We start from the raw sequence: 22,324 nt of genomic DNA, 5'->3' as shown, positions 1-22,324 counted from the left end.
TTAGTTCTTTGCTTTGTTGTTGCAGCATTCTAGTTCTATTGGTGACCACACAGTTCAGATTGCACCAGTGCCTCAGATCTTCCATGTTTTTTCACTGCAATAAATGTTAGCTGTTCACATTTCAGACAGGATTACCTGCTACAGTTGCCCTCTCCCTATTAACAGTTAACAGAGGCCTGAGAACAGTCAGCATAAGCTTTTGTAGGAAAGACCAACAGAAGCACTACAGTGCTTATGAAGAAAAATCTTGAGCTGGAGTTTCAAAAGCAGTTCTATGTAATTGTTCCTTGGTTTCTGTAGGATGTGTAAGTTAAAGCATCTTTTACAAAATGTCCAGTGAATGCCCCTGAGAATTTTTCCAGAATTTTTAAGTCATCTAGGTAACGGATGAAAAACTGTTAGTGATATTACTGTTTGAAGTCCTCGGCCAGCTGCTCTACAGCAAAGGCCTGTAAGTGGTGGTGGTTCTGGAACACTTCCGTCTTCCTCTCCACCCCCAAATGTTAATGACAGACCTCTGTCATCCACACTAAGTCTACTACTGGTAGTAGTCAGGCTGGGTTTTTTCCCCTTCTCTGCTTTCAGGGGTTCAGTGGCTTGCTTTCTTGTCAGTGTGTTCTGCAAAGCCTGCTCGCTGCAAAATCATAATACTCTATGCTGCAAACAAGACCAAGTACCTTTTTCTTCAATTTTTTGTATGCAAGTGTACTTACACTACTGCAGCACTTGAGTTTAGATTCTGTATACTAGCAATGGTTCTTAAATCCTGTAGCTCATTACCAGAGAGAAATCATATTAAGGTATACAGATCTGTAAGGCAGCTGTAAACTCAATCAAGCTAAAAAGCGAAATCAGTGTGCCTTTTTTTACCTAAGCTCATATTTTGTGGAGTCCTGAAGAGAACCTTTACAAGACTTTCTCTTTACATGTCTGGGCTTTGCCAGGAAGAAACCAGAACTTTAGGGTAGAAACTTCCTTAAAACGTGCTTCTCTAAGAGACTTCAGGAATAAGATTAATAGGATTGGTAGACACTGCACATTCCAGGTATTGGCTAGGTGATTCCAAAGGGTTTAGAATTGTGGTGGCATACTACAATTTAGCATCTTGGGGGAAGGTGAGGGAAGAAACACATGGAGGAAGCTTAGTCTAATATATGTATGTATATTGTGAAAACGTGTTATTCTGGAAAAGAATAGGCAATTAATTTTTTGCAATTCATACTATAACATTTGGTGCCCCAAACCCTGCATCTGCCTGTCTCTCCATTTCAGCACACTGAAATGTCAGAAGCCTTGGTAACTTTTTCATCCAAAACAAGTTAGTAATCTTGTAAATTTCACTGAGCTGGTCACTGACTAACTGTATGCTAAGTGTTGGACTTAGCCTAAACTTACGGTAGTAGTCCACTTCCTGAACTGAACTATTTATGGCTGTGGATGTTACGGAAGAACATCTGGTTTGTATTCACTAACTGTATCATGTTGTAGTAAGGTGCCGCAGCTCTTACAGTGTTGATATTTGTAACTTTGCATGATCTATACAGTGCAAGGGACATGGCAGCAATAGATGTTCCCTTAAGATTAAAAGCTGGAAAAGTCTGAAGACTTGACACTTTGCTAAATGTGTTTTGCAGGTTGGACAATCTGCTCAACATGGCTTATGGAGTAAAGAGGTAATAAAGGACTGTTAAGTTCATAATAACCAAATAAATATTTTGTGTACTCTTTCAGTAAGGCTAATGTTGGATTTTTCCATGTTGATACTTAAGCTGAGATTGTTCATCTCGGTGCATTGTGCATGAAAGAAACAAATCTTTTGTAGCAGTTCCATGGAACTCCCGTTTCAAATGACTCGCTAATCCTCACTGGGTTTTATAGCATGCTTTTCTCTTTTTCTGTTTTATTTCATTTGAGACAGACATACCACTGTTCCTCCTACTTATATATAGTATTGTACATTGTATTTGTGCAGTGAAAAATATTTGCAGTGTTAACTCTTACTAGTCTGGCCAACACGTTCACATTGTGAAAAGCCCTGTATAATTTTCTTTTTTATTTTGAAATTTCTTTGCTGGGACTTTCTGTGAACAGCTGCTTCATGATTCTGTTTTATTTCCCCCCATTCTTCCACAGATTTCCTCCAATGACCATTGATGGAATGACCAGTTTGGCTGGAATTAATATCCCTGGACATGCAGGAACTGGATGGTGCATTTTTGTGTACAACTTGGCCCCTGATGCTGATGAAAGTATTCTCTGGCAAATGTTTGGACCCTTTGGAGCTGTAACCAATGTGAAGGTCATTCGTGACTTCAGCACCAACAAGTGCAAAGGTTTTGGTTTTGTGACTATGACAAACTACGATGAGGCAGCTATGGCAATAGCCAGCCTGAATGGATACCGCCTTGGGGACAGAGTGTTGCAGGTCTCTTTCAAAACAAACAAAGCGCACAAACCCTAACAAGTTACTCTCAGTGCATTAATACATGAAAACTATACAACAAAGGCCTTTTACAAGAAGCTTTATGCATTAGTAAAGGCCTTTGTTGTATGCCAGTGTGGAAATGGGGATAAAATGACTACTTAGCATCCTAAGAATATGTGAGATTTTTTTATTGCTAATATTTGAATTAAAACTTCTTAAATATCTTATGTGTTTGAATATTGACAAGAGATACAGGGTTTTTACCTGTCACAACACATATTCTATTGCCTTCTTTGAAGAAGGTGGACCTTTTAAAACGTTCCAGCTAAGGGAAGAAGTCTTGTCTTTACATGACTGCCTTTAAAGTATGGGCTAATACTAAAGGCTTTGTGTTATACTTAAGTTGTTGTTTTTTATTTCTTGATTTGCCTTGTGTTTAATTTACACATTCAATGATTTGCTGTTTTGTTCAAGAAAAGTATTTGATGTTTATACTTTATTTATAAAGTTATAAGCAGTATTTATTTTGTAATTATCGTTTGGGTTGGGTAATGGGAACACATTATAAAAGCTTATTGTAAGAATACTGGAGAACTTTTCGTAAAGCAGTACCTTGCCAAAGAGATAAGAGCCTCTTTGATGTGGGTTTAAAAAAGCATCTATTTTTATAAAAAAAGAAATTTGGAGAAAATTTTTACTGGTCCTGGAACAAATATTTTGACTTGAATACTTTGAGAAATCTCTTCATATGACACCTAGTGAGCTTTTAAAACTTACCAGGAAATTTGCAATTGTTGGGGAAAATGTAGGAAGATTTATGATGTAGAAATACTTTTGACACCTTTGTGTTAAGTAGTCAATGGGATGCACTGTTGGTTTCATTTTTGTAATCATCAGTGGAGTCTTTGATCATCCTGGTTATTAAGTGATAGGTGGCTCACATTAAGTTGTGATTTTGAAACAAATGACAATTTTACAAATAAGAGCAAGCAGGAAACTTAAAATACTGAGAGATGGGGGAAAAAAAATCTGTTCTTCCTAAAGAATTCCCTTCAGATAGAGCTCATGGTGTTTAGTGATGTACTTGCTATTGTTTGAAGAATTGTTTTGTCTTAAAAGACATCGAGCATGGTTTGTACAGTAGCAAACCAGACGTGGCCTGAATTGGCTGTATTTGGAGGTATTTTGAAAGTTATGTTCAAGGCTAACACCTGAGCTTTGTGTAATGTAAATAAGATCTTGAGTTATGAACCTTTCAGCTAATTTTAACTTTGGTTTATTTAAGTTACATGCCAAGTGATGTTCAATTTAGAATGTTTTTGTATGAGTTTTTTTCTTTGTAAATGACATTAACATTGTTACTTGAGGTCTGCTTATTCATTTTTGTTGTCCTGAGGACTTGAATTTACAGTGCATCACATCTGTTGCTATTTTTGTCTGTAGATAGTCTAGCTTCAGCTGTTTATGGTAATGCTACATTTCTGTTTATAAATATGTTTGTGGTAAGAAAACAAGTATAATCATAGGTTTTGAACAATTTCCTTACATTTTTCATACAAAACCCATAAATACCTGTATGCTATGAAAATTAACTTTGTATGATGCTTAAATCACTATTTGGGTAAATAGAAAGTCTTTACCATGTATTAAAGAAATTTAAGAAAACCACCAGAATATTTTCTGATTAGCATCTAGCTTATTAAATTTTTAAAAAACAGCTGAGGGTGTGATGTCTTCACCAGGATGCACTGACAACTACGTAGTTACATCCTGCTTTTTGTATAAACTGAGATGCTCATATGCTTCCCCTTAGAAAAAGCAATGTTCTATGCATAACATAGTTGTACACTATCTTTGCAGTTGCTTTTGGTTCTTATTCTTTTAAACTGTAGTTACAAATTTTTCAGTATAGTACAGTACATATACTGTGAAGCGCGTGCTAAGGTGAATAAGCGAGTTTTCATGCTGACCCACTCAATGCTATTCAAAAATCAATTGGCTTCCTGGGCACTTCCTCATTCTTAGGTGCATTTAGATTGTTAAAGCTAATCCTCTGCATTAAAAATTGTATATACTATAGAAATTACAAACTTTCCAATGTGGGGAAAACAGTAGCTACATGCTTCTTTCCTATACTACTGTAGCAACTAACGGCATTGATGAGAAGGCATGTAAATTGGGCTTCACTTTACAGTGTTTATCAAAGCACTTAGAATAATATAAGGCTGGTATTTATTTGAAGTTGTGTAGTATGACTTCACATCTGTTGGAATAGAAAATATATTCTGTTGAGTATTTAAGAGGTTGTACATGTTTTACTTTGTGTTTGGATCCTTTGTACTTTTTCATGTTCAGTACATCAATAAACAAAGTTGAAGGGAAAAGTGTCATGAGCAGATCTTTTATTATATTGTCCTGTGCTTTAATGAGAAAGCAATGTGACTGAAAGGTTTCTGCAAAACTTTTGAGCTCCTTTTAACTTGGCTTAGGATCCTAGTTACCAACAAGGAGGTAAGACAGTGGAGCTGGGTACCACTTCTGTTATGTTAGAATTGGGTACCACTTCTGTTATGTTAGAATTGGGTACCACTTCTGTTATGTTAGAATTGGGTACCACTTCTGTTATGTTAGAATTGGGTACCACTTCTGTTATGTTAGAATTGGGTACCACTTCTGTTATGTTAGAATTGGGTACCACTTCTGTTATGTTAGAATTGGGTACCACTTCTGTTATGTTAGAATTGGGTACCACTTCTGTTATGTTAGAATTGGGTACCACTTCTGTTATGTTAGAATTGGGTACCACTTCTGTTATGTTAGAATTGGGTACCACTTCTGTTATGTTAGAATTGGGTACCACTTCTGTTATGTTAGAATTGGGTACCACTTCTGTTATGTTAGAATTGGGTACCACTTCTGTTATGTTAGAATTGGGTACCACTTCTGTTATGTTAGAATTAGCATTGAATCTTTTCACTTTGGTTTTATATGAACCACTCGATACTTAGGCTGATACAATAAATGGAGGTCGTTGAACACATTCAGTAAAAATTAATTTGCTGTCTCTCTCCCCTATCCTAACGCACTAGAAGGAAGGATTTACTCTTTATTGCAGTGCCCATTTGATGTTCAATTACTGCATTAATTTCTGGGCTCCATTAGTCCAGTGAATATTAAGTTAACCTTGGCTTGCTGTTCATTTCCCTTCCCAGCTCTTGAAGTTGTCTAAAAATCAGTTAACTAGCTCTTGCCCTCTTAAAATATGTATACTTGTAAATTCATTTGCTTTGCTCAGTCGAATGAGTTTCCACTAATGAGAATGCAATTTCAAAAGTGGCTTATGCAGTGTAAATTTTATTTTTAACTGTTTCTTTCCCCTTCTTTCACATCTTCACTGTGAGATTTTTTTTTTATATACAAAACCTCATAGCATGTGTTGTGGTGTGAGGCATCTCCCATCGATCACTGCAGTGTGATGGATACTTGGATGATGGGTCATAAGTCTGTGAACATGTGTAGGTAATAGTACCTCAAGATGTCAGTCATAACCAGTGTTAACAAACTGGGTCTTATACATTTAGTAATAGAAATAGTATATACTGGTGAGTGTTTATTTATGCAGTTATGTTCTTTGGTGGCTGGAGTGATGAAAAGGATGCAAGACACAGTGCTTGGCAGCAAATGAGAAGCTATATTTTGAGTTCATATTCCAGCAGGGAAATCTGTGTGTTCAGCTTGCACCCTTTCACAAAAGGATACTTTCAGTTCTGAACTTACACCAGTTTACGTAACTGTCTTTAGTTTAAAATCAAAACTGCCTATATTTTGAGGATTAACTGCAGATAAGCAGGCAGTCAATGAGCAGCACTAAAAATTATTAAGTCCAGTTGCCCAGAGGAAAGGTCAGTGATGAAAAATGTAGATTTGCTTATATGTAGCTGAGCAAGTCTTGGTTGTAGGTGCTTCTGTGTAAGAGAACCTGATGCAAATTTCTACAGATGTAGTACTTTTCTTACTATATTAAAGTTTTATGATAAAGCTAAGGAGATTTGAAATGCTTCGTGTGGTGGAGGAGGACTAATTTCTTTTGCACCTAAATAATAAAGAGTTCAAGGAACATCCGTAAACATCTGAGGGACTAACAGTGGTAGATAAAATGAGTTGGAAGCATGACCCTGGTAAAGGGTGAGCTGTAGCAAGGTGACATGAATGTTAGCAGGGGCACTTGTGGAAGGGCTTCCTTATTGCAGAAACATGCGTGAGGCTTCTGTGGCATCTTCTGCAAAAGATGCATACAACGAAATCAACAGTTCCCACCTGCATCTCAAAAAGCCTTCCTCTGGCAAGAGCATTTTCCCAGCATGAATGGAAAAGGTGCATGTTTTAAAATGGATGGTTGGCTGTTAGGATTGTACATGATGTATACTCATTGTGTAACACCCAAGGGTCATCGGGTACTAGTCAGTCTGGGGTACTCTTATGTGTGGCTAAGCAGGCTTGACTGATGTTCAAAATTTGTTTTCCTTTGTATTGTCACTTCAAGTACTGTGTGAAAGTGACTAAATGTGTAGGAATACTGACTTAAGTTAAAGCTTGAAAAGCAGCAACTAGTTAGGACTTACTCTTAGTCATAAAACATTAGTTTTTTGACACTATTTCAGGGTTTTTTCACTACAACTTGAGAAATTAACACAATTTAAGATGTGCTTCATCATATGTATAATAATAGCCTGGGATTGTGCTAACTGACCCCTGTCAACACTGATTCAGCTGTGCTTGCACTTTTAACAGTGGGCTTTGTCTGCCCAGTTGTGGCATCCGGTCTTCAGCATTTCAATGTGCATCTCAAAAGCAAGAGGAATGTACACAGAAGTGTTCCTAATTAGATGTTGATGTAGAGGCAGCTGTCCACAAAACTACTGCAATGATTAATGCTTTGAGCCAGCAGGTGTGCTAGCACAACAGGTCATCTGGACCAAGCAGTTTAGAACAAAGCTTGGGGGAGAGATTGGATCTTCTTGTGGGAGGAGGTGGAATAGGTACACTGTGGCAATATGGGAATCTGCTGTTGGGGTCAAGAGTGGTTTTAATCTGAAGAGATTGACTTGTTGCCCAGACTTCCAGTAACTGGCAAATTGAGGAAGCAATGTAAACTTTCAGGTACTTTCAAAGCAACGTGAGCAACTTCAGTGGGTTGAAAGATTACCTGACTTCACGCGATTAAGTCTGATAGATTACTGTCCTGTCTTGTAATTGCTCTCCTATTTACAGCATTCTGTTCACAGACATAAATGGGAACAAGGAAAACATTCATTTTTTTTATACTTGAAAGGCCACTCTAAAAACCAAGCATAACTGCAGAAAGCTAGTAAAACATCTGATGTCTTATTTTGTGCTATATCATGTGACTCCTATACATAAGTGAGTTTAAGTCTGCAACATTTTTAGTAACCCTGTAATACCATGAAGAAAGTTACTAGAAGTACTGGCAGAGTACTGATTATAAACATTGCATACATTACAAAAACGTAAAAACTGAATTTTGATTTGAAGCAACTCTTACTAAATTGTTGTATTTATGCGGTAGGACCGTTGTGTAGCACAGCTCATATATTTCTGTTGCTTTGAGTGCAAGGATGTTCTTCAGTTGCATGTGTTTACTTGAATGCTCTGCTGATAAAAGCTTCTGCAGGTCACCCGGCTGCTGATACAATGGGGCTATTTGCCAACACTTACAGAAACAATATTCTCTAATAAAAAACTAAATAGCACTGAAAGCTATTCCCCCACTTCTTGATGTCTACCTGTCTCAGAAGTTTGGTACTAACTTTCGGAAATAAGAAGTATTCTGCAGCAGCGTGTTCTCTGAGAATGAGGGTGGAGATGAGTCAAAGTGAAACGCTTCTTTCCTATGACTATCTGTACTTCGTACCATCATACAAAATGCAGCAAGAAAAACTGTGGTGGCAGACTTCTCTTCTGTCCTTGATTGAACATTAGCACTATCCTGATGGATCCCAAACAGTTCAGTTGTATGCTTCACTTCAAGCTGCCTGTCTTCCATGTTCAGCAGTTCATGTTTTCTGAGCAGTTATGACTCCAGAGACTTCCTGGCTGAGTTACTACTTTCTTGTTGCATATTCATTGCAAATAGCTGCAGTATTCATTTTTATTGCCACAAACTCAGATATGTTAAATCTGAATTATGAGAGAAACTGTAATGCTTGTGTTAAGTGATGCCTGTTGGTGAAGAGCTTTCTTTGTACAGGCAAAATATGTACTAAAGTGAGTTTAGGCTTCCTCTGATTCCTTGTCATTGCGCTAACACTCAGCAGCCACACATTGTGTTGTGCCCCATCCTACATCTCTGATCTGTTACTGGCCAACTCATTCATTGTGCATCCAAGCCATGCAAACAGATTTGTGCAAGTAACAGAGGAAGAGCTTAAGAACAAGAAAGTAGGTAGCTATGTGCTTTACAGGCTTCAGGGAAGACCAGAAAGTGCAAAATTAGTCTTCAGATTAATTTTATTAGGTTCCTATCTAAGACTTACAGAAATGGATCCACAGCTGACCAACAATTCTCTTTCAGGTGAGATCTCATTCCTGGCTGCTACAGGTTACTTTCCTGTTTGAAAGCAGGATCTTCCACATTCTAAATCGCTTAACAGTATCTGCTGTAACCCTGAAGCTGGTGCCTTAGGAATTTATATGGCCGTCTCTCAGCAGCTGCGGGAAGAGAGAAGGGAACCCCAGAATGGTCAGTTCTGGACCAAAAAGGGAAATTAAAGTTGCTGAAAATTCAGTTGGTCTGAAGCTTATCAAGACTTACCTTGTTTCAGAGACTACCCTCCTTAGTCCTTCTGATTGTTCTTGCTTTCTCTGGGAAAGTAGGTATTTCATTTCATTCTACCAAGACAGCTTCTCCAGAAGAGCAGAAGCAAAGCAAAAAGAGGATGTGAAAAAAAGAAAAGTAAAGGCAACAGAAGCCTGAAAAGGAGCTTTCCAAATTGTGATACCAAATTTTAGCACTTCCATCAGTTGATTGTGAGCTCCTTTGAAATCTATGCAAAGCATGGAGAGCAGAAAAAAAAACCAACCAAAAACCTACTCACCACAAAAAAATGGAAGGTGAACTTCTAATGCAATAAAATTCTAATAAAATAAATTAGATGTGAACTTCATCTTTGGTTGACTGAATTGCCACCTGTGGAGTCTTGTGTATTTCTTGAGGACTTCACCTGGTCATGGTAAATCTTTGAAGAGACTCTGAGAGTCCCTGCTTGAAGTGTCTGTGCACAATATAATTCTGTAGCTATTATCTAGGAAAACTAAGAGTTGCAAGAAAGTGATGACCAAATTTCCTTCCTCATGATGGAATTTGAAGTTATTTTGATACATCTAATAATTACTTTGTTCTCTGTTCCACTTCTCCAGCTGTGGAAAGCTCCTGAAGGTACTGCTGCAAAGCCTTTCTTTTGTCTCTGAGATACTTCCTTCCACTGATGAAAGTCAATTTTGTAAATATATTCCAGGTGGGAATGTTAATGTTTTATTTCGGGGTACTAAGGCTGAGATCGTCTTATAGCATTGTCTAGTTCTTAATCTTTTACTTTTATGAACTTTGAACAAGTCTCACAAGTTCTAATCCAGTGAATACATAGCATGATTTCAGGGAGTCTTGTCAAAGCATTGTGTGACCGTATTTGTAGTTATTGACAGCATTTTCTCCCTGGATGATCCCTAAACATGAAAAATCCTTCAGTAGTATGACACTATTGTGAGAGATGTCACAAAATATTCCTCTTCAAATTCTGATCTTCAGCTTTTTTCCAAATACCATGTCTAGAAAACAACCTTGTAATCTGCTGAGTCTATCCCATGTCAAGTTTCTCTTCAGCAGAAGGGGCTTTGAAGAGTTGGGTAAACGTGCAAATTCAAAGCTATTTGGCAGAATCTAGCAGTAGTCATGGTAGCAGGCACCAGCAGGTTTTTGGACTGGAAGTTCATTTGGGATTTTTCATGGCTTTGGGCAAAGCAGTCTTCTCCAAGTATCCATACATTGGGAGAAAGTGGTGTCAGGCTCTGGAAGAAACACTGTTCCTATCACAATCTGGTTTCACTTAGCCACCAAGTGGAAAATTAAGAGTTAAGACTTTAGTTTCAGAAAGTTACTTTGAAATTCGTTGTTTCTCCAGGAATCCATACACTATGTGCTGGAAGTCACCAAAATGATACTAACAAGTGGGATGAAGTGAGCAGCTCTGCTCTTGGTTATAGGACCTGACTTAGCCAGAAGAGATGCACTACAGCTTAAACAGCTCAACTTGGCTGTGGAGTAGAGGAGATGGACTCTGTTGGAGGCATCCAATGCGAATCTCCCCTCAGACTTGCTGACATGCTGTTCATTATCTAAATGAACCTACTTGCACACCAGAGCTTTGGGAAGATACCTTTTTGTCATGTTGTACTGTTACTGTTCCACCTTGAGTAACTCCAGGCTGCCATAGAAATAGCATCTGAGGTCTACCTAGTTTAATTCCTGCTGTCCGTTCAGACTGCTTTGCCTATGGACGAGCAGATGTGACATCTTTACAGTGAATGGCACTTAACTTTGAAGGCCACGGAATTTTTGTTTCTTGCTAGGTCCCCTTAAATGTCTTCAAATATTGGCAAGCCTTACAGATTCTCAACTGTTCTTTCTACATCCAGACAGCTGCTCACCAGCTGAGTTCTATCAACCCTCTTAAGAATCTGATTTTCTTACTAGATGGAGCAAAGCTGGTTTGAAGGACGGTGGGGTTTTTTCCCCCACTTTCTCAGCCTTAGCTGCCCGTGTATCATCACTTCCAGCTTCAGCCTGGTATTTTGTGCATGATGCTTTATGGAAAAAGCATTGCTTCATGTTCAGAATTATTAATATTAGTGTATCAGTATTACTAGTATGATGTTTGCAGATTCTGGAGAAAAGAAGGGGAGCAGCAGGATCAGAGAGCATTCTTTCACTTTGAACACTGGTATGTTTTTCTCTCTTTTTGGCTAATAACATGAGCTTGCAAGCTAAGCATTTTTCACAGGGTCTGTACTCTTTCCTACTGTGTGGACTGAAATGCAGCGTTCAGCTCAAACAAGTCTGTATTCTTAATTTCTTTCCATCCTAAAATTACAGTAGTACCTTGCTACATGTGTTACTGATGCAGTCACAAGGTCATAAATTCTCACCGCTACAAATTAAATTGTGAAAGAAATCATGTGCTCTGGAACTACTGCAGATTCAGTGGATAATGCAAAATAAAAATAAATCTCCCCAAACATGAGGGAGAAATTCATGAAGGAAATGTTTAGGAGGGAATGAGAGTTACTTTGATGTGTAAATACTAACTTTTTTCTTTTCGTTAGTTTAGATTGCACATGATCTTTCTATTGCAACAAGACGTATGGGTACAGTGACAAGATGCATCTGTTCAAGGTGCTGGTAGGGAGAAGACCTCAAGAAAGACTTAACCACTTTGTTGACTGGGGAGCATGGAAAAACAATTTCTTAAGTAATTGGAAGCTCATCTGGATTCCTCTGCCAGCAGATGTATTTACAGGTAAGAAGAGATGGCATTGTTCACAACTTCTTTGTAGTCTTTTTCTTTCTGTGCATTTAAGCACAATCTTTTTGCTACTCCAGTTGAAAGGAAGTTTAGGGAGGAGTGAGGACCAACAACCCAAGTAGTCTTAAATATCAAACATGGAACTGATGCTTCTGTATGTTTTGCTTACTGAGCCAGAGATCCCTCATAAAGTAGACAAATCCACCACATAGTTTTGTGTCTGTGAACAGCGCTTATACTCCCCTGTAAGCATGGCATTTTTCATGCTGCTCTTCCCCCACAATGTATTTCTGATGTGTGCTTTTGTAAATAATGTACTGAATTTTTAACAGGAGTAGGGTCTAAACATGCTAAATTGTTCATAGCTATAACAGCTCCCTAAAAGCACCCATCAGGAAATCATAAACTGTCATACAGTGCTGAAGATATGCAAGAATAGCTACATGGGAAGAGTGAAACAGGGCTCTTTTTCTTTGTGTGTGAGAGTTAGGATGTCATGTTGGGTATCTGCCATGCCAGGCCTGGCAGGCTTGTTTAAAGAACCTGTCACCCCTTGTCCCTACCTTTCCTCAGTGCCCAAGTGGAGGCAAGACAAAACTTGATTTCAGATGTAGAATGGGAACGTGGGCATCTCTGGTTGATCTAGGGTTTGCTTGGTCTCTTCAGCACACAGACGGCATGTGCAGGGTCAGGCTGGTGTTGGAGGACACATTGTGTGTTGGTTTGGCTTCTCTCTGGCACAGGGCTCTTGCAGTTGTGGTAGTTTGCTATCCAGTGCATATCTTGGCAATAAGGTAGGCTTAGCCTTCAATGTTTGTGGGTAGCTACTCCATCAGAAATCTGTTAAAGGTTTTTTGGGAAACTGATGTTTAAATAGATGATGAGTATTAATACAACTTACTGGGATAGTCTTTTCTTTTTTTTTTTCTTTGTCTTTTAGGAGCCTTTGTCCTAGGAAATTCCAGAAATGCACTGTGAAAAGTAGAAAATTATGTGATAATGAGGAGTTCGAAAGAGAAAAATGGTACTGAGATAGAATTGCTTTATTCTAGAACATAAATAATTCTAATAATGGTCATTTTTCACTGAGATCTTGTTAACACCTTTTCTGTGGCTATTCATACTCCTCTCTACATTTCAAATTGAGTTTGTAAGTATATTGAAATTTATGGAAGCTGCTAGGTGATTTTTTTTTTCTCCCCTGAAAGTAGGTGGCTGACTTTGTTTCAGTGAAGATGTTAATTGTATCTGAAGGGTTAAGGTCAAATCTATGATTAGTGAAACTACTGGGCTGTATGATAGTGTGTTCTTGTGATGTTCAAGATTTTTCCAAGATGTTAATAAAGCATAAAGCCCATTGTGAAATTAAGAAGCTGATTTTCATGGAAAAAAAATGTATGTAGAGAAATGCTTAAGGTTAAACTAGTCTTTAAAAGCCTGTATCTATGAAAATGCCTTCTCTTTCCCCAACACCATGGATCAAGTGGAGCTGAATTTGTTTAGTATTAGGTGTGTGGAAATTGCCTTCATAAGAATGGTTATAAATTATTCTGTTTAGTAGAGGTAAGAGGATTCCCTTTTTCCCAGCATAGTCAAGGGAAAAAATACTTTTACCCCGTCTACTGCAGGAAAATAAACTGTGCAAAAACAAACCACCATTTAGATTGGTTCTATTATGTAAATTCTACTGCTAATGATTTCTTTATCGTACATTGTCACTGTGGAGAGGAAAACCATACTTCATGCTGATTTCCACTTTATGACTAGCAGGTAAATCTATATGCAGTTTTGTTGGAATTGCAAGATTAAAGGCAAAATGAGCCTTCCAGTTCTGTGCTGTCAAAACAGTAGTTTTGTGCATAACAAGAAATTTTATACGATGAGCTGGGTAATCAGCTGAAAGAATCATTTGAGTTCGATGCTAAATTCTGTAGTCTGGGAACACTGCAGCATATTCTGTGTAAAACCAACAGGAGGGAGAAGAAAAGGAGGTTAAGAAAGGAAATCTTCATCCAGGTATATACTATTTGAAACAGATTTTTCTTTCCAAAATTCACTGCCAAATGGACCTCCTGCACGGAACAGAGGTAGATTGGTATAAGCAACCAGAGGCCTACCCATTAGTGGACATTATGCTTAAAAATAAATTAATTTTCCAGGTTTTTGCAAAACTTTCTTCTCAGACAGCCATCTATCTCCACTTCCTGATCAAGACCAAGAAGACCTCCAGCCATCAGTAACACTTATCAGCCATGATAGTTCAAACAAAGCCACAGCACAGCAATGACTACAGTGACATTCCATGGATGTGGTCACAAATGCAAACAAAGTCTCTGTGCATGTGACAGTAGATTCCTGCTGCCTTTGTTGCTGCTTTTTTTTTTTTTTTGAGGGGAGGAGGAGGAGGGCCGGGGGGGAGGCACAGGTGTGTCATGAAGCCATTGCATATATAAAGAACAGGAATGAGCCCTTGAAATCCTGAGCTTTATAATCACCCCTCTCTAGCAGAAGAGCTGATTTAGCCTGACCTTCATGTGTGTTAATCACTGGAGGAGCTTACTACAGCCAGTATGCTTTCCATACCATGACTGTGGCTAGGTCTATCACATTTTATCATTGATTCAGCTCTAAGTGCTGCTGCTTTGAAAGGCTGCTTTGAAACAGTTTTTAACCGAAGAGTATTTGGTCCAATTTGAACTCAAGCAGTATTTAGTAAATGCTGGTCAAAAGGAAAACACTTTTGAAGAATTGGCTTCGATTGGTGGGAATAACCTCTACTTAAAAAGTTCTTAAAGTTAGAACTGATTCATTGATGTGCCATGAAAAATCTAAAAATACTACCTTAAACTTGCTTCAGATCCTTTGCCCGGTCTATGAACAAGGGCCTGGCTACCGTGATTTCACACTTGCTTCACTCCTAGGCTTCACCCTTGTGTTCACTTAGCTGGAGACATGCAACAATGTATGATTTGGTACATAATTGTCTGCTATTTTTCATAACTTATGCTGCTTAAACTGCAGGGAGGCATCTTTGCTAGTGCCTTCAGATCGCTGTAGCAGTTTCCATGATGGTATATGCCTCTGTTTGGAGGTTCCTTATCAGTGACTGCTAGACAGCAGATCTGAGCTGATGAATCACTAAAGCAGCTGCATTCATCTGGGATGAGCCACACCATGATGTTGTGGAAAATGTGCTCACAAGCTCAGTGAAGAGCAATTACCAAGAAGTTATAGTAACAAACATAGATACAGTTATAAACATACATAGAGAAACTTCTAAGGGAAACAGGAAAATGCAAAGTTTAACCACGTTTAGGGTATGCTGTAAAATATTTCTATGAACAGGTGGTGTTCTGCATAAGTTAAATAGTCTTAGATAAACAATACTCCCTGAAAAAGGAAAAAATATAAAACCACTTTCTGTAGTGGACTTTGACTGAAAAAAACAAGTGCTTGAAGATTTCCTGAAATCTTTTCTAGACCTTGCTACCCTTTTTGTAATCTGTTAAAACAGATAGTGGAACAGCAACTTACAGAAGGTGTTTTACCTTTGAGAAAACTTGAACCAAGATTCAGGGGAAATGGCAGCTGTCTAAAAATGCATTAATATTTCACTGGCAGAGAGCCTTCTCCCTGTAGTGATTGTTTATTCTTTTTGTTGCTAGGAGTAATTGGCTAGAGCAGTCACTTGCAGCTGTTAGATAGTTTGAGCTCCAGCAGAGATCATCAAGGCTTTGTGTGCGTTTAGAAACCATTGAGTCTTCAGAGTAGTTTACATCAGGGAGAGCTTTTGGCAATTGGTGGGTCCACTGAAAGAAATAAGATAAACTTACACTTTTAATTTTCAGTTGAGCAGCTGGGGTCTCTACTGTGTAATCCAATTTGGTGTGTGTAAAAAAAAAAAAAAAAAACAAAAAAAAAAAACAAAAAACAAAACAAAAAAAAACCAACAAACCAAAACCACCAACAAAAAAACACCCCCCCCAAACCCACACAAAACCACTTCCCCCCGCCCCCCCCCCCAAAAAAAAAAAAAAAAAAGCAAGCACCACCAACACCAAACAACCCAGGAACAACAAAACCAACCCCCCAGAAAGCCCATAAGCCCATACAACAAATTGACTTGTGTGAATTTCCTAGGTTTTATTGTCTGTACATCTGAAGGATGTATGGTTTTTTACAGTAAAACTCCTAAGTGCCCACCGGGCCACATGGATGGTTGTATCACAGCATCTCCTTTCCACCCTGTGTGAATAGAAAGATATTTGTCTATAAAACTGTTTTCTGCAGTGATAGATGAGGCTATTTCTCACCTGGTATGAGAAAAACATGAAAATCAGTTGTTGGGTTTTTTTGGGGGTTTTTTTGCCTTCCTGCAGGGCTGGAAAACAGAGCTAACAACCATAGTTTTCAGTCTTCTGACCTCTGATATCAGTGTACATACGTCTGATTCAAAAAAAAAAAAGGTGACCTTATTTACTGTTCATGACCCTATGCTTTGCAGCAGCTAACTGCAATAAGATCCCATGTAGGAAACTGAGTGTCACTTGCAGGTTATTCATGCAAGCAACACGTAAGTTCTACCCTGAATTTCTACAGTTTGCTTCATATTGAGTTATCTTTGAGGAGACTTCTTCAGCTATTCAGATTTAATGTAACTACCAGCTCCTTTCAAAAAGTGAAAGAACACCAAAGTTCAGAATTCTTCCTGCTCTTCAAGTATTTGAAAACAACTGGTAGTGTTGACCTTTGGTTCTTTTAGTACTTTCATTTTTACCCTTGTCCAGGAAAGGAACCTCATTAGTTCACTAGAAAACCAGGAAAATTTAAACATTTGGTTGAATCATGAACAGTTTCATTTGGTTTTTTTAAATAGAACAGTTACAGTAGCTTTCCTATCCTGACATCTGGTCAAAGAACTTAAGATTCTGAAATATTTGTCTTAGTGGAGATGATGTGTTAAATCTTATTGGTATGAAAGTTCTTTAATGCATAATATTTTAAATTTTGTGAGAGGAGTTTCCCCAGAAAAGCTCTTATTTGCGTTTCTGTTGACATAATACTTAAAATAATTTCAAAAGGAAAGACAATGTATGTGGAATAATCTTTGAGAATGTATTAATCTATTAGGGTTTGAGGAGCAATTCATGAAACTGTTAACTTCCAATGGATTAAAATGCATAATACTTTATATAGCTATGGCAAGCTAGGGGGTGCTTTTCTTCTGGCTTTTTAAAAGTGTGTAGGTTACAAAACCATGGCTATGCTCAATCGTTGCATGCACACTAATGTGTCGTAATTGATCTATGCGTTCTGCCTTGAAATTGTGAACCGTTGTAACAGCTAAATGTTTAAAAGTTTAGAAGGTGTAGTTTTAATAAGTTCTGGAAATATTAATAGATACTTTAATATCTGCAATCTCAGCAAGAAGGAGTTTGTCTTCTTTAAAGAAACATCTAGAAGATGACGCATAAAAAGCAGAAACTATCTGTTCACTCAGTCTGTAGTTGTTTATATGTATCTGATTGCTGTACATAACGAAAATACCTACGGAGAGTACAATGTAAATGGAAGTACGGATTATCCTTGAAAGTGGTATTACCATATGTGAGCATATTGTATTACTCTGCAAAATACAAAGCAAACTTTATTGTGCTGTAAAATAGTGTTTTATACAGGTTCCAGTTTTTGGGAGGCATGACTTTTTCTCATCAAGCTGAAGAAAGCGATGTCACTCATTTGAGGTCTGTACAAGCATTTCACAATACACAAGAAGAATGTACTACAACTAATTACTTCCAAATTTATTGCATTTTAATTTTGGCTGCTATGATCTTTTCTGTCAAGGTACATAATGATCAGGCAAATTGATCATCAGCAACACTGGAAGGGATTATGATTCTAGAGCTTGCTTTTCTCTTCTGATCACAGAAAGTTTGCAGTCCCAACCATCAAAGTGTGTGCAAGAACTAATGAACTCAAGAGAAAAAACACCAAAAAATCCTTTCCTGATGAGCCATAGGTATGGCCTCTACATCCCATTTCATGTACAGTTAGTTACTGAGGACACTTCCTATATGGCTGCATTCACTAGTGACTAGCAAGTAAGCATCTGAGTTGTTTAAAATTACAGAAAAGACTTCTTTTGAGAACCAAAGTCCAAAAAATGTCTTCATGTTTTTGTTCTATGAGCATACCTGGGACATGATACTGGTCCAAGCTAAAGATCTGTTTTAGTAGTAGCTGCTGCTGGCAAGTGTATTACTGCTTTGAGACATATGTATCTTGTGTTCCACTAGGGTTTTCCAGGAACTGTCCCTGGACTTCCAGGGTGCCTGTTCCCCTATTTCACTCATGCAAAATGTTATATGGATTTTTATTGGAATATTGGTATTTTTTTCCTTAGTTTGCATCTCTATTCTGCACTTTGTCTTCTTTAAAGTAACTCTTCAGTGCTTCTGATTTTTAGTTTTAATATTAACTCTTCTAATGAAAATCCACAAGGAGTCGTTGTTAGTTTTATGGTGAATGAAAAAAGGGAGTTTCATTTATCTCAAGGTTCCATTTTGAGGCTTCTGAGACCAAAGTAATTTCCACTGGTACTCTGTGGTTAATTGAAGTTCCCTACATCTGATACTTTTTCAAAGAATAAGCTGTATTCACACAGCACTAGCACTAATCTGGCTTCATATATTCTGTATTAGATGTTTCTGGAACAGACACAGCTATTGGTTATGAAATATTTTTCTCTCTGCATGACAAATAAAAAATACAAATTCTGTCAGTATCATGATACTGTACATGGTATGTTTGAAAATTTAAGAAAACATGATTGAAGATTTTTAATTGCTAAACAATCATTATAATCTAGATTTAAATTAAATATAATTAGTACTAAAGTGTTGTCCCCTTTAAAGCTAAATATTTTCTTTAACACTGGGGTAACTACGCTCATTACAAAACCAAACTGAAATGTGACCTGCTTTCATTAATTTTCAATTTTCAAGCTTTTATAACTGCAATACAATCGAAGTTAAGTGTTCAGGCCTCCAAGTTTCCTTGCATCTACACAGTGCTGTGTCATTAACTCTCCTGGTTTGAAAAATGTGTCTTATGCCAGCCAAAATTGCCATTGCCAGGGACCTTAGGGGGTGGGGCAAAAGTAGGGAGCGAGGTTGTGGGTGTCTTGTGCATCCTTCAGTGAACACTTCAAAGCTGACTTGACTTGACCTTTTAGGTGCAAGACCTCTTTTTCCTGTGGTTTTCTTTTTCTCCCCTCAGGAGGTTTAATTTATCAGAAGCTGCATCTACCCATCTGTAAATAGTTGCTTCTTTCCTTAGATTATAGCAAAACCTACAATACGGTGCAGAGACACTGGACCACCACTTGTAGCAAAGCACTTTGTCTGCCCTGCCCGCGCACAGGCCACTGCTGGTCATGATAGAGGTGAGGGAGGCGACCTTTTCAGTATAGCACCAAATCCAGATCGGTAACAAAGTTGAGGTCATTCCTTTTTTCTTCCTGTGCAGAAGCTTCTATCTTACAGTATGGCATGAAACTTAATGGTAATGTGTTGTGACTGATCCCGGTTGCAAACGTGAACTGTGGCTACTTGCCATGAGTCGGCAAGCAGTCTGTGTTGATTATGAAAAGAAGAAGTGATACTGCAATGAGACCGGGAGGTGTGACTGCAGTTTGCACCTCTACTTCATTTGCCCAAAGGATCTGTGTTTTCTTTGTTGATATTTCAGAAAAGTGACAAGGGGACACTTGCCAAATGCACTGTTAACAGATGTAGCAATCGCACTCAGAGACAGAGTCTATCATCGATGCTCAAAGCTTTCTTCATAAACATATGCATTGCAGGGAGCCTGCTACCAGCATCAAGTATTTGCTAATCGTCAGCCAACACTGAGTTGTTTCACTTGCTGGAGCACTTTTCAATCAGAGCTGCTGTGTTATGGAGAGAAAGGTTAGCAACTTATCCTCTGCAGTCTTCTGCCAGAAATCCTGGGTGCCAGCGTGCGCACTTCTAACATAAATAGGGTGATACCATCAGCCCTTGCTGAACAGCAGATCTAATTTTGCTAATGAGTCTCTCATTAATATCAGTCAGCTTTTGTTGAACTGACATCATAGCCTCTGCCTCTATGAGTGCCTATGTTTAATAGAGAGATTTAAGCAAGAGCCTATTAGTGGCATTGTCATTATTCATCACTGTAACTGTCAATTTCACTTGCATAAAGACAATCACAGTTTAAACAAGCAAAACGAGCTGTGGCTGCATTGAGGGAGAGATCTGTGGCCCCAGTTTGCTTTATTCTGCTACAACAGAGCAGATGCAGAGAGGGTTATTCTGGGTGCTGGTGCTCTTTAGTGGTAGGTGTTATTGGGGTGCCTGAAGTGCTGAAGCACTTCAATACTTCACAAACATCCACACCTGTACAGATGTTGTCTCTGGCTTGCCAGCTGGACTCAGATTGGGAGTTCCTCTGGTTTTTGTGGCTGTTGTGCAGGTGACTGACCTTGGGGGGAGGCAGCTCCTGTATGACATTTGAGTGTCCCTGGTCAGGCTGTGAGATGGAGCAGAGCAGATGTGCTCCATCTGTGGCACAGTTTGAGGAAGGAGGTTTCTGGGGTGTTGTGGGGGGTTTTTTTTTTTTTTTTTTTGTTTTGTTTGTTTGGTTTTTTTTTTGTTTGTTTGTTTTGTTTTTGTTGTTTTTTTTTTTTTTTAAGGGAATCTCCAATATTTTACACTATTCAGTTACTTTAGTGTAGATTGTCAAGATTTTTCCGGCTGGTACTGTATAATGGGAGAAGTCCTGATGGAAGGAGGTAAAGTGTTGTTCTCTGTTAACAATCCCAGAGACTGCAGCTGCTTGCCTTCCTCGTGGCCTGTGTGCTGATCAGCACGCATGTAAGCTATACAAAGTGCTGTTTTTCACACACTTGTCCAGCTGAGTGAAGTGCATAAATTACTGAGACTTGCCCCTAGAGTGGGAAAAAAAGCCTGTCACTTAATACAGCCAGTGTATCGCACACATACTGTTGCAGAAATCACGCTGACCAAAAATTTTTACAGCTGGGCTATGCATATGTGTCCATGTGAAGTTTCATGTCACCAAATGTTTTGACCTTGTATTAAAGCTAAGTAACCAACTGCTATCTGAAAATTGGAAGCACTTTCCTATTTCTCAGGTCAGAAGCATACACTATTCTAAAGGTCAATCAAGCTCAGTCCTGTCCATTATCCTTCAGTGTATCTGTGCCGATTGTGTGTCCTGTGGAAGTTTGATTTTGCATGGTCATTTGAAGACAATTTTTGTAATTGTACTGAATGGATTTTTAAATCCATAACACCAAAGGTTTTCTTTGCGAACAACTCAATGATTTATTGTGCAAAACTTTAGCAGTAAACGATAAGAAATTTGATTGCTATGGGAACAGATCTGACCACTGTATTACAAAAAGGATGGTACCAGCTACCAATACAGCTTTCTTCTTCTGTCCTGAAATGCCAATGCTCCTTTTGTACGCTGGTATCTAAGAAGATACTTAAATCCATGGCATCTACTTCTCACATAATTAGTTAATATGTATGTTTGTTTAAGGGTGGAGAAGTTGGAGAAGGAATACTTACTCAAATAGCTGTATGTAAATAAGACCAATAAATCATGTTTGTAAAACTCCCTTAAACTGAAGTCCATAAATTCACAAGTAAGAGGTTTTGCTATACAGAAATAGGGCTAAGGGGAATCCTATGTACTTATATATCCTGTTGTAATTAAAAAATTCGTAAAACCTACTTTCTATAGGAATAATGTGGAGATTTTGTGTATATGGTGGGTAAAGTGTCATTTGAATATATTGAAACTCTTTGGATAATCTCACTGAAGCTACTACAAGAACAAGAACAATGGCCACCAGTTCTCTGGATAATAATTTTATTAGCAATATTAGGTGTAGCCAGTGTTGGTATTTCAGGAGACAAAAGGCTTGACTTCAGTAAGTGTTATCCTATGCCTGCCATTATGCTAATAAAAGAGCATAGTATTACTCTTGGCCTGTCTGTCCTTTTTGTAGAGAATCTAACTGTCCAAAACGATCGTGATGGATTTCAGTGCTTAGTACAGAAAACTTCTGCTCTGGCTTTTCTGTTAATTGTTTAACCTTGCCAATAAAACCATAAGGGTCGAAGCAGGATTCCCACAGATAACAGCCTTTAACCAGTTAGTTTTCAGGAGAAATTACTCAGTGGACTGGGTGAAATTGCCCAGCCTTGGCATTTCATACCCTGAC

The 22,324-nt window shown here is 38.2% G+C and overlaps 1 protein-coding gene across 2 annotated transcripts in view; it reads left to right on the top strand.

Moving 5' to 3' along the window:
• Positions 1–3,093, top strand: part of ELAVL2 (ELAV like RNA binding protein 2) — a 46,120-nt gene extending 43,027 nt beyond the window's left edge. For both annotated transcript variants that reach the window (XM_040580877.1, XM_040580876.1), the window contains exons 6-7: positions 1,635–1,673; positions 2,134–3,093. In XM_040580877.1, the coding sequence (XP_040436811.1) occupies positions 1,635–1,673; positions 2,134–2,461 (367 nt within the window). In that variant the 3' untranslated portion in view covers positions 2,462–3,093. The remainder of the gene's footprint in view (positions 1–1,634; positions 1,674–2,133) is intronic.
• The last annotated feature ends 19,231 nt before the right edge of the window (positions 3,094–22,324 follow it).

This window comes from Falco naumanni, chromosome Z (assembly GCF_017639655.2).
Source record: "Falco naumanni isolate bFalNau1 chromosome Z, bFalNau1.pat, whole genome shotgun sequence".
Classification (NCBI taxonomy): Eukaryota; Metazoa; Chordata; class Aves; order Falconiformes; family Falconidae; genus Falco; species Falco naumanni.
This window is presented reverse-complemented; position numbering and strand designations above follow the sequence as displayed.